General features: G+C 39.1%; 1 protein-coding gene across 1 annotated transcript in view; it reads left to right on the top strand.

The window, feature by feature from the left end:
* dner (delta/notch-like EGF repeat containing) overlaps positions 1-11,137 on the top strand; it is a gene marked incomplete at its 5' end in the record, with an annotated part of 27,790 nt that extends 16,653 nt beyond the window's left edge. Inside the window, 6 exon segments of the mRNA XM_014018150.1 lie at positions 1,360-1,593; positions 6,477-6,599; positions 6,696-6,809; positions 8,531-8,662; positions 8,754-9,000; positions 9,477-11,137. Of these exon segments, the coding sequence (XP_013873604.1) occupies positions 1,360-1,593; positions 6,477-6,599; positions 6,696-6,809; positions 8,531-8,662; positions 8,754-9,000; positions 9,477-9,588 (962 nt within the window).
* Positions 11,138-13,351: the final 2,214 nt, after the last annotated feature.

The following is a 13,351-nucleotide window of genomic DNA, read 5'->3' as shown; positions in this document are numbered from 1 at the left end:
CCACAACTGTTTCTATCAGCATTTTAACAGCCGAAACTAGCAGATGGAGAAGAGAAAATTAAAATTCATCTAAAGGGTGAAAAAAAAATTGCTCGGTTTATTTCAGCAGCACTTCTCTGTACAACAAGAAAGATGAAAACTCACATTGTCAGTATGGCCAAAACTAAAGGTCTTTGGGATAGTTCAGCTATGTATGAACAATAAACATCTTGCCTGTTGTAGATAGCTTTTGGAACGACTTTAGTTTGGAGGAAAACAGTTTTTTTAACCGCTTCAGTCAGTGTGACTGCTTTTCATAAATCCTTACATTACTTTCAGTTTTCACAGTTATTTATATCTTATGATACTTTGAGAACAAATAATCGTCAGCAGCTAGCTGTAACATTTTTTAGAGCAACCTAGTGTAGTTCAACCGGAATATCATATTTTTTTCGGCCATTCTCAAAGTCAAACAGCCGGGTACTTTCACGTGACCATGTTGTAAACGGAGGCTGACATATTGGTTTGGGGGAGAACAGGATGAGTTCCTCTATGTGGAAAATAGGAAAAATGGTGAAAAGTTGCTCTGGGACTGCATTTCTCGCGTGAAAAAAACATCCAGAGATAAAATATTATTTTTTTCTAACTGCAAGAGTGAGGGGAGAGAAATAAGACACGTCATTCTGCCTCTGCAGACCTCCGCGTTTCTCCTTGTTTAAAAAAAATTGCCTCATTGGTTTGATTCAAAACACTAAAACTGGCTAAAATGAAGAGTAAACACTCAAAACTACACACTAACCATAAAATCCAAACATGTTAAAAGTCACAGATCTAATTAATAAAGTCCTGCTCTCACCGGCTCTTCATTGCCGCCAATCTACATTCAAATTTCGCCTCTTTTTATTTTCTTCTTCCTGTACATTTTTTAGTGTTTGTCAGATAACTTTAAGCCTCAGTCAAAATAGAGGTCTGGGGGCTATATTTTTTTTTCGGTTTAAGAGAAAGACGAAACTGATGATGGACAATTGTGTTTTTTTTCCATGAGATTACTGTGTTTCCTGCTCCCTTCAGCTGCAGTTTTCCCCCATAAAAAAATGGAGGTTGAAATCATGTGACTGAATGACATCACGCCAACTTCGAGAATAATAACCTTGTGAGAAATAACATTGGAACTTAACCCCACTTCAAAGTATTCAAAATGTTTCATCAAGCTCCACTCTTAAACAAAAAAAGTGTTGAAAGTACTGAACTTAGATCTTGGAAGTTTTTAGTTTGCTTCTTTGATGTTTATTTGTGGCATTTTCCTTTCTCTTCCAACATTATTAGATTCACACTAATGTTTTCTCCACTTTCCTTCCTCATCCCACATTGGTGTGGCAGGCTACCAGGGTGCTTCATGTGAACAGAAGGTTGACCCCTGCACCTCCAGCCCCTGTCACAACAACGGTACCTGCTACGCTCAGGGCCCCGGGCCCCTAGGGTTCGCCTGCAGCTGCACCGCAGGCTTCACAGGACCCACGTGCGCCCAGCTGGTGGACTTCTGTGCTCTGAACCCCTGCGCCCACGGGGTCTGCCGCAGCGTGGGCAACAGCTACAGGTGTCTTTGTGTCCCAGGTAAGGCTCAAGAGATTTGAACCTCATCAGTGTTTTTAGTAGAAGCTTGAGTTCCTGATGGGTAATGATTATTTATAATAAATTACAGTCAGGGGACTTCACAAAATGACATTTTTTTAGAGAATTCTTTGACTTCAGAATGTATCTTTGTTATGCAGTTGTATTTTTTTTCTGGTCCCATAGAGATTATATCAACTTTTCAAGTACAAAAAAAAAAAACACCTTCCTGGCTACCCCACAGTTTTAAGTCTTCCTTAAGTCAATGTCTCACTTGACCGATGGACGCCTTGGATGTTTCTTTCATAACTCTAGTTTTCTAGAATTACAAAAACAAAACAAGTGTCAATCCACTTTATTTAACAAGAAAACAAAGGGCTGCCAAGACAGTTGAACTCTACTTACAAATCTTCCTGAGACCTGAGACCTGGACATATGGAGGACTGGGGCAGTGTCTAAACAACACTTAATGCTGGAGGGACAAACATTTAAGGGGAGACACTGATGAGCTGAATGACAAACACTTGAGGAAAGACAACAAGGACAGATGGGCAAGGCAGGAGCAGAAACAACAGGAAGAGAAACACTGAGGACACAAGGTAACAGCACAAAAAGAGATACATCTCAAACTCAAACCACAAACTGATACAGTTTTTATGACTCAAAAACTCTGGGAATATTTTGAGCTAGAGATTTTTGCACGACTTATTTTGAACATAATTCAAAATTCAAGCATCAAGACCACGAACCTCTGAAGTTGAAAACCTCTGCAAATGTTTTGAGATATTCTGGAGACTCTTTTGTGAATGCTATGGGCCAAATAGGTGCACTGGAACAGTAGATCTACTGGCTTTCTGAATGTCTTTCAAGTGTTTCATTTGGCTCTTTTTTATCCGTTCTACATCTCTGACAGTGACAGCATGTTGTGCTGTGTGATTTATAAAAAAAGATAAGGATTGTGAACAAATGGAGGACAGAAGAAGAACATTTAGGTCAAAGGAAAAAAAGTCGTGTTTGAGAAAAATAAAGTAACCCACCAACGACCTGACACCTGAAAGATGCCTCTTCAGTTGATCAGAAAACCATTGTCACCTTAAAAAAACCTTTAAATCCTTACTTGTCTGCAGTTTTCTCAACATTTTTTTTTGCAATAAAACTTTGTGATATGTGAAAAGATGRCCCTTGTATAACTGGCTCACACTCTGAAGCTGTAAACGTCGCCTGGCTCAAGGAGAAGTTATTTTTAGATGGGATGATTGTGCTGCCAATGCCTCTGTGATCAAATCAATTGTGCGAAATGATGGCTTATCATTATCCACTGGCTCGCAATTACCTTGTCGTGCCGGTGAGATGGATGACTTTCTCAGTGGCCTTTCACATAATGTGACACTTTGGCCCCGCTGCTCTCAGTTTATACAATCTGTCAATAGAACAGTTTTAAAGTCATATTTGAGATTTCCCCAAGGAGACAATAAACTATGTTACAGAACATCATATTGTATCATTTGTTTTATTTGTTCTGTATTGTGTCATGTTGAATTACTTTGGGTWGGGGGTGGCGGCGTATTGTGTCTACTGTGCAGTTGCTACCCAGTTGACCCAGTTCTGGCCCACACACTCCACTAATACTCAGCCCAGATACCTCGAAGAGKGACAGCCCTTTGGTGGTCCAGACCTGGTTTGCCAGAGGTGGTCCATACATGGGCCAACACCACATAAACCAACCCACAACTGGGCCAGTTGTGGCATTCCATCTTAAAAACAGCGCCGTCATTGCCAGACCTGGCCCACTTCCTGGTTGACAAACTTCATGCCAGCAGTCAGCCAGCTTGACACCAGATTTGGCCCACACTCTGTGGGTAATTTTCCTGTTTATTTTGTATCACGGTTACAAATGTTCAGACGTTATACATTGTGAAGAGTTCATTTTACGCCTCGACTCTGGAGTTTTAGAATTTCACTAACAAGGAAATGCAACCGAGGCTTATTTTGCAACTTTTTCTCCTTTAATTTCCCTATCTTTGGGAACAGTGCAGCATCTGTGCCGTGAGAGTTACCGCTCGAGTTCCTAATTCAAGCTCTCTCGCTGTGCCCTGATGCAGAGCGGGCTTTCCAATTATTTTCATATCTTGCAACGTCTCTTCCACAGCCGCTCTTATTTGTTTGTTTTCTTTTATTCATTTTTTTCACACTTATTGTCCTTTTGTCCTTCCTTGTCTTCAWATTCATTCTGTTTACCTCACCTCATTTCCCTCTCATCCATTTTTTTTGTGCTCGTTGCTATGCTGAAGCAGCTGACTTCCATGTGTGCTCGGGTGTGTGTTTAGGACTACGCTGCTGGTGAAGATCCAATCAAATGCCTCTGCTGAGCAGACCCTGTTTAATGGAAATGGTGAAATGAACGATTTAGCCATCAGCATCCCGGACATTGCAACAAACGCACACAAAGAGACCAAATTGTTTCTTTACCTCAGGAGAGCGTCAGTGTGTGATCGTCTCTTCTATGTAATTAGATGGAAAGCGTGGAGCTGTGTTAAAGCCTGCCAGCTGTTTGAAATCCAGCTGCTGGGGAGCTAAAAGGAAGTCTTCTTCCAGATTCCTGTAATCCAGCTCACAGGAGACGCTGCCAGCCTTCCGGTCGGCCCCACAGACGACAGACAGAGTCCTGGAAAAGGCACTTGACATTTTACTGGCATTTCGCAGACAGGACTCGGGAGCTGGGCTCCTCATTAAATTCTGGTCTCCTCCTCCTCAAACGCACRTTAGCTGTGGCCCAAAGAGAGTTTGTTGAACCTTCAGTCAGCACTGGGACCCAACTGGGAMATGGATGGGATGAAAATAGATTGTTACACATTTGAGTAAGAACTACAGAGACACTGTTGCTTTGACATCAGTAGTAATGTAGAAAACCTCAATAAAACTGTTTAAATGGACTTGTGAAAAGCAGCATCAGGCATTAAATAATTAGGTTCTCTAATATTACAGCTATTTATTAATTATAAGCTCAATTCTGTTCATTTTGAGACTAAAGTAATTGTCATAGGAAAAAAAATCAAAACACATTTGTACATAAAAAATCACTTAGAATTTATTAAACAAACAACCAAAACACATTTCAGTCTTAAATATTGTGTGTTTATTTACATTTTTTACTTAAATGTAATTTGATGAATAAAATTAAACAAATTTTCCACACGTGCAGAAAATAATATTTTTTTGTTCTCTCTAAGTAATATTTTCAGGTTCCATCACTGTAAACTTTTAAGATTAACATTTTATTTTATTTTACTGCTGTTGATTTTTATGTAAATTTGGGTCGGATGAACTGAACTACATGTTGAATTAACATATATGAAGTTTAATCCTGTAAMTCTTATTGCATCTGATTTCTTTTTCATTCAACAAGCAGATGGAAGTAACAACAATCAAACATCTGTTCGTACAACTTGATTACATTAGCCTTTCACTAAAATGGCTAAATGTTTCCTAGAACAAATCTGACAATTCCTACTAAAAGAAAAACATTCACCAAGAAAAATTAGTGTAACCTATCCAGTTTTTATTAAATAAATGAAAATTGAATTAGTCCTAAATATCATTTTGATAAAGTCCAGACATATTAAATCACAATAACAACACAATAGCTTCTTCTTGAAAGAAATACACAACCTTACCTAACGTTTTAATTTCTGTTTCACTTTTTCATCGTTTCTTTTGTAAAATTTGGTTTGTCAGTTTTTGTATTCACCTCATTAGCCCACAGAAGTTAAAAGTACTCTTTGCAAATTATAAAATTTATCCAACTTAGAAATAGTTATCCTGAACTATATCAAATGATTCAGTTTTAAACTGGTAGCTCCAGTGGTTTTATAGATGATATGCAATTCTGAAATGTGGGGATGCACTCAATGTAATCAAAGCACTTCTATCTAAAACCACATGAACACTTGAGTCACATAATTGATTTACGTTAGCTTGGCAATAATCTGTGTAGGTAAATAAACATGGTGGAACTGGACAAGCATAGAATCTCAAAAAAGATTAAATATAAAAGTGAATCTGCTGCTCGAAACTAAAGAAAAGAAAAAGAGCAAGTAATTTTCAAATGCTGTCTAACTTTATTCAAACCGGAGCATGAATGTGTGTCAGTACACACAAAGAGTTCTTCCATGGACGTGGACTTTTTTTTCAGTCATTTTGCCTGTTTCTGCAGGTAAAAAACTCAGGTATATGTTGACATATTTTTAATTTAGGGACATATCAATATTAAGGAAAAAAAAACCTGCATGTGTTGTTTCTYACTTTTGACCAGTCTTTGTGACAGTGTACTAAGTTCCTTCAACAAAGAGCAGGGAAGCGGGTGCTGATGGGTATTTATGCCAGGATGGTGTTTTGATCCTGATTCATTCTGCTTCAGTCCACAGCTGCCATCCTATGGAAAACACTGAGCACTGCATGTCTGTGTCGTTTCTATTTGATATTGAAACAAAGAGCCAAATACGTTGTTACGTGCCTAAATCATAAATTTAAACACTTTAAAGTTTTTAAATACATTTATGGGATCGTATTGTACAGAATTCAGAAGGTCTATAAAAAGAGAAATATGGAAGKCTCTTATTGGGATGCCTCTGAGCAGAAGGTGAACATTACAGCAGCTCTGGGAGACTCCTGACTCGGTGCTGCGTGAATCATGAATACTGCTTCATCACCGGCTAATTTTTAACCACCTTCACTGAGCTAAAGTTTCCAGGAGGTAAAACTTCTCTCTCTTTCCTGCAGGATSGTTTCGAACCAGACCTCCTTTCTGTAGAGGATATTTTCAGAGCAGGCATGCTGTGTGGTTTTAAAAACTATAAACTGACTAAAGTCTGGTGTGTCTCGTTAAGGCTACCATGGGCTGTACTGTGAGGAAGAGCACAACGAGTGCCTGTCTGCTCCCTGCCAGAACTACGCCACCTGCAGGGATCTCATTAACGCCTATGAGTGTGTCTGCACGGCGCACTTTGAAGGTATATGTGTGAACTAGCTGGCAACCCCTCTGGGGTTATAATAAAGTGATAAATGTGCWGAACCACGGTGAGATCCTTCTGCTTGCGTCTGTACAGGAAGGCACTGTGAAATCTACAAGAATCCATGTTTGAAGGTGCGCTGCCAGAACGGAGGCCGCTGTGAGAGTGTGGGACTTAACGCTTCCTGTGCCTGCCCGTCTGGATACCAAGGTGAACACTGAATGGCTCTGTAAAGTTCACGTCCAGCGTWGAAATGGGACAAATGGCTCCAGATCTTTATGAGCCATTTGTTTCATAGAGCTGTTCAATAGAGCCTTTTGGTTTTGAACGAGTGACGTCATCATGTAGGGATATACCATCAGATCACGTGGGCGGTACCGTGTGTTTTGTCAAGCAGAATTCCCCCTACCCCGAGCTTCTTTACTCCACCTCTCTGTCTGTTTTCTGTGGAAAAGTGAAGAAGGAGCGATTCTGTGRTTAGGGAGGTAAAGGAGTAAAATAAATAAAACGTCACTTTACTGTCTGAAACTTGGTTCCTATCAGTCATTGGAGCCATTTGAATGATTCAAATTGTTTGTGAACATCACATCTGTAGTCCAGAGTTCATATGAGTCACAGCTACCCAGCTTTGATCTGAAATATTACATCTCTAAGATAGGGACAGAAAACAACTAAGCTGAAAAAAGATAAGAGTTATAAAGAATGATAAGAAAGAGACGACAAAGAATCGATCAAAAAAAAGATTAAAAACAAATAACTGGACTTTTGTTGTGAAGCTGAAGACAGTTTGTTTTCGTCCAGGAAGATTCCTCAATTGAAAATGGCTGGAGTAGAGTGGTGTTGTTAGTGCTTGTTCAGACCTCTATATCAGAAACAACATCTTCTCCGCAGATGCATGGCTCAACACAGGAGAATCAGCTCTTCAAGACAAGACTCATGTGCCTACCTGCACCTCAAGGATGAAGATCACTTTTTGAGGACCAAAATGTTGATATTTAGGACAGATAAGACAGGTGGTTTGAGAGGAAGTGAATGAAACCATTTACATCAAACAAGGAAAAAAAAAAGCAACTAAACAGAAGAGGAGGTCTTAGGTTTCAACTTTCAAAACGTACAGCAATRGGTTTGATTCCTACTCAGTTTCATCTCGTTTCACATCTTCATTCATGTGACGGAGACATTTCTCCTGTGAGTCRGGCTAACAAAGAGCCTRACCACTTTTTATTGTGAGAGACGARTAGTTTCTGGTTTTCTACATGTGAGGCACTGACRAGGCTTCTCATGCAGGTCTACGTTTATAGCTTGGAACTCCACACTACTTCAGACATTTTAAAATGAAAAAGCTTCCTGGATGGGACACGAAACATCTTCAGCTTCAAAATAGTAGTCAAGCTTTTTTTAACCTGTTTTTATTGATCATGACCTGAATGACTGAGGATCCTGATCAGCACAACATTAAATCGAATAAATGTAAAACAACCTAAATTAGACACAAAGAAAACCTAAATACTTAAAAACTGTATCTGTATCTGTATCACAAAACTAAAAAAATGGCAACATTAAATTGAATACTAAAATGGAAACACACGAGATGACATTTAACAATTATAATCAGATGACCGGAATACTCCTTTAGACACAAAATGACCTTTAAGTGAGATAAAGAAAAAAAACAAAAACAATAAGTAGCTAATGACAACACAGTGACATCAAATACTTCAAAGTATTTTTTAGAATATATAAATGTTAACTTGGAGGTCCTGATCACTGGTAATTCATCTTTGACCCAGCTATAAAAAATTATAATTTCAGCCAGAAAACCATAAGCAATGAAAAGGTTTTATAAATAAATGTGAAAACGACTACGTGTCCCTGGTTCCTCCTTTTGTGGCGTTGCTCATTACTGAATCCTCCCTCACCTGTCTGCTCAGGGGAGAGGTGCGAGGTCGACATCAACGAGTGCGAGAGCGACCCCTGTCACCAYGGTGCCACCTGCATCGACCAATCAAACGGCTACACCTGCCACTGTCCAAATGGGTGGGTGGGCCCCAGCTGTGAAATCCGTAAGTCTTTCTGTCAGAAAGCATCTACGTGGCGAYCAATCAAAACAGCTGGAGCTGAAAGGCTGCGTGTGTTTGTTTGTGTGTTTGTTAGACCTGCAGTGGAAGCCTGCACACTCTGAGGACGCCCTGACCAACATGCCCCGGCACTCCCTCTACATCATCATCGGAGCTCTGTGCGTGGCGTTTGTCCTCATGCTCATCATCCTCATCGTAGGCATCTGCCGCATCAGCCGCATCGAGTACCAGGGATCGTCACGCCACGCCTACCAGGAGTTCTACAACTGCCGCAGCATCGACAGCGAGTTCAGCAATGCCATTGCATCCATCCGCCATGCCAGGTGAGRGAAAATTAAAATTTGGATGTTTGAGTTTTAAAAGATGCAGCTTTGCTTTTGAATGGTCCCTCTTCTGAGGAGTGTTAGCTCGACTTTCTTATGAAAGCTTCTCCCCGATTCTCTGAACCAAGACCATTCTGACTGCTGTCYGCTGCAGGTAAAATACTGACTTATAACTGCACACTTCAGAAAATATGAACTCAGTGATATTTAACCCCTTAGTTTATTGTTTATATCACCTTCATGAGAGACATTATACATAACTGGCAAAAAATGAAAATAAATAAATAAAWAATAATTGTTATCACTGATTTAGTAAAGTATCACACAAACTTACAAGGTTTATCATCGTAAATGCAATATTTTATTTAATTGTTGTCTGCGTTTCCTTCTAACTTGACGAGCATTRATGAGCCAAAAGAATGTTTCAATAAACATTTTGTTTCTAAAACATGACTGGCTTTGTGTTTTCTCACCAGATTTGGGAAGAAGTCTCGGCCCGCCATGTATGAYGCCACTCCCATCGCCTATGAGGACTACAGTCCAGAAGACAAGCCTTTGGTTACCCTCATCAAGACGAAGGATTTGTAAAATACGGCCATCTCTAACTGTCACAAGCTGGAAACACATATGCATTCACAGACACATACTGTACATACATACATACATACATGCAGGGTTGCCAGATAAGAAATGGCGGAATATTGTTTATGCCCCTTTAAATTGATTGTATTTTGAATAAAACTATCATATGTGCTGAGGGAAGGTGCGCWTTTCAGCCGAGATGTGGTTTTGAATGCCTGGTGAGCACACGGTCTGACGGKTCGGATTACACGACAATAAATAGGTGTTCACATGAATGAAAACAAGTTTCGTTTAGCGAACAGAAATGCCAAAACTATTGTACATTTGAGCTTTTTAACAACTATTTGTCATACATTGTATGGACCCTAAAGCTATCACATAAGTTACTGTGTCTAGCAACACTGCATTATATCATTATAAAAAACACAAGTTTTTCCTATGAGGGAGGAAAAAAACTGCAAATTTAACTGAATGTAAAGTGTGATCAAACATATTGTAGTTCARTAGAGACAAAYCTGAATTTTATTACATGTATTTTCCTGTAAAGTCAACAACAAGGCTTTACTGTAGCATAAGAACATTACAGATGAAGGCCGACACTACAAATAATCTCCGCTGTATGGAGTAGATGGCTTTAATCTGGACCAGMTTGTCTGTCTGTAGGTGAGGTCAAAACATCCCAGATCGCTCTGACAAAAGCCCTCAGAGGTGTAGTAGAATTAGACACACCTCACACGGTCACATCCACCCAATCTGTTTCTGTATTAAAACCCCATCACCATATGCGGTAGGTTGCCTTACTTTGTGCATGGTTAGAYTTGATGTTCCTCTTCGCAATATTCTAAATACTCGTTGGTTGTTTTTATTTTTCAGTGCAGACGTGTGTTCCTCTCCGTCGAGATCGTGACAAATGTTTTCTTTGAYGTGGTTAGCAGATAACACACATACAAGTATAAAATGTTAGTCACGTTAACTTTTTTCTCATTATTTTTCTTTATTTATTTTAAATAATTACCTTGTTTCTTAAATACTACCGTGCGTGGTGTAAGAATAGTAAAGAAGGTGGGTCTGCTGGAGCTTCGGAGACCCTATCAGAAAACCTCCTGTGTGTATTTCAGTGACATTTAGGAGAMTAGGTAGATACATCTCTCACTTTCACTAATAATATTAATAGTAATAATAAAAGTTGGTTTCACTAGTGTACCTGTCAGTGTACAATGTCACCTCTGCAACTGACAGTGTTTTGGAGTTTCTGGGTGGCGCCTTCAAAGCCACAGAGTTTGCGAAGAAAGGAAGAGGAGACTGACAATGAGGATATTTATTCCAGAATATTCTGTCTGTGCTTCTGTGTTCTGCCAGTGGAAAACTTTCTGTCTGTGCAGCTTTATGTCRACTCAACTCAAGGTCGAGCAAAGTCTCACCAACGGGCTCCGCTAATCGTTTCATTTTTTGTTTTTCCTCTTCCTCTCTGAGTTTTAAATGCAGCAGCAACATGATTACCTATTATCTATGTTGAATTATATAAACAATAAAGATTTAAGTGAACGTAATCTGATCAGGTGCAGTCTTGTGTCGTATTTTGTTTTACTCTCGCTGATGGATCCATCACATTTGCTTATGTTTTTTGTGTCATAATTTGTTGTACTGTGAGGGTATTTGTCACCMAAAGGTAAGTCTGTTAGCAAAATATCTCACAAACCAATCAATAAATAAAACTGTCAGGAGCCAGTTCAAGATGGCCTCCACAGCTAATCTACACTAGCCAACACAAAATGACAACAGTTAGCTGTTCCCAACACAAACTCTTCTTTTCAAGGTCTGAACAAAATGGCTACAATTCCAAAATCTCTGAGCACAAGATTTAGTTTAAACTCTGGTATGAAAGATGGTGGCTGATATGCATTCCATTAAAAATGCACATCACTTTGAATGCTTTAATTCAAGTTAACGAAAAAAAAAAAACTTTTTCAGCCGTTTTTCCATCACAACAAATGAGTCCAAATTATAGATCAAGCGTATTGCGAGGAAAACGACTGACTATGTTTGACATGTCAGAACAATAGTGAACAAAATACCAAATTATATTTAGACTACAAGCGTATGGCGTCCCAGTAAATGAAGGACTGCCAGGGTTTGTTTTTGAAAAACACAGATCTTTATTTACAKCGCTGCACCCAGCAGACTGAGGCGTCCGTCGTGGGAAAGGTCTTTTATGGAGTGTTAGTGATGTGAACACCCTCACTGACCTCAGGCTTTGCCCAGATGTTCCCACATGTAAACACGGCTAAACACAGACCTCGGCTGTTGTGACGCTGAACACACCTACGTATGCTGTGTGTGTTATGACATGCACACGCCCATTGTAGAAGCAACAGATGGTAATGCTGCATCTGTTTTGGAGACTTTGTGCTTGATCTTTGACCTGTGAGAATCATGAAGGGTTGGACATTTTGCTGTTTTGTCTGTTAGACAGCTTTGATACTGATTTTAAATCAACCATTTTACAGGCTAGTTTCTTTACAGGGTGTTTTTTATCTAGTGGTTAGCTACACGTTTCAAGAACAATAAGTCATTAAGCGTTGCCCACAATGGGCCACACAGAACACTTTTGTTGTCAGAARGTAAAATTAGGCCATTCCCCTCTGAAAACAATCAGGTGAACTGGATTTAGAGGATTTAAAGGGATCAAAATATGTGGAAATAACATTCTTTACCCTCAACCAGATTTATGAGATTTAGAGGGGTTAGAGTTTTCAAATTACCACGTAAGTTTGCTATAGATGTTTTACATTTGATTTTATTACTTTTAAACCATCCATCATCTGTACTTGCTTCTTCCTTTCAGGGTCACGGGGTCTAATCGTTTTTATTTTACTGAATTTCTACATTGGCTGTTGATTTTGGGCAGGGTGGTTGGCCATCTCAGGCCTTTAATGCTCCCTTTTTGCAGTTAATAGCAAATGTAAAATGTGACAAGAGAAAGAAAAAACTTTTAATCATCAAAAATACTGGCTGTTAAATTGRACAACTGTTGATCAAGCTATTACCGGTTCATGAACTTTCCACAGAACGGGACCTCAAAAGACGTGAATTATCCTTTCGAAAATGTCCTTCATAGTAAACATTTTGACAATAATTTGTAAACACTTGTGTATGTTTATGGTGTACATTTAATTAAAAACTTAAATAAAAAATGGCAGTTTTCCTAATGGGTTATTTCTAAACTTAGTACAAAAGTAAGGACATTTGTGTCTAGCAGATTATTTATTTGTTGTAACAATGCTTCTGAGCAATACATCTTATACTGCTGGAAAGCCTGATGATTTCTCTTATAAATGGTGTCACATTTGTAAGGAACATGCCTTTGTGGGTTGAGCARCAAATCTGGGTATGTGGGTTGTATACACATGAAAAAAGTCAAATCTTCTCTGCCAAACAGCTTATTTTGTTGTTAATGAAGCTTGTTTTGAGCTTCTAGTACACCCAGGTGCTGCCAATCATGTGCCTGATATAAGATTTATTGCATATAAGCATTGTCCTGATGCATCTCAGTAATCCAGGTAAAAAATCAAAAAGAAAAAAAATTGTGTAGGTCCTCTGGACGGGTTCTTCTCTAATGAAACGTTTCGTCTCTCCTCCAAGAGACTTCTTCAGTCTGAGAGTTTCAGGCAAAATTCAGGCTTTTGAGCACTGCCTCCATGTGACTGATACATCACATAGCTATCGTTGACACCTAATTAACACTTATTGTTATAATTAGGTGTCAACG

Source organism: Austrofundulus limnaeus, unplaced genomic scaffold, assembly GCF_001266775.1.
Source record: "Austrofundulus limnaeus strain Quisiro unplaced genomic scaffold, Austrofundulus_limnaeus-1.0 Scaffold184, whole genome shotgun sequence".
Taxonomy (NCBI): Eukaryota; Metazoa; Chordata; class Actinopteri; order Cyprinodontiformes; family Rivulidae; genus Austrofundulus; species Austrofundulus limnaeus.
Note: the sequence above shows the minus strand (reverse complement) of the source record. Positions and strands in the feature narration are given on the sequence as shown.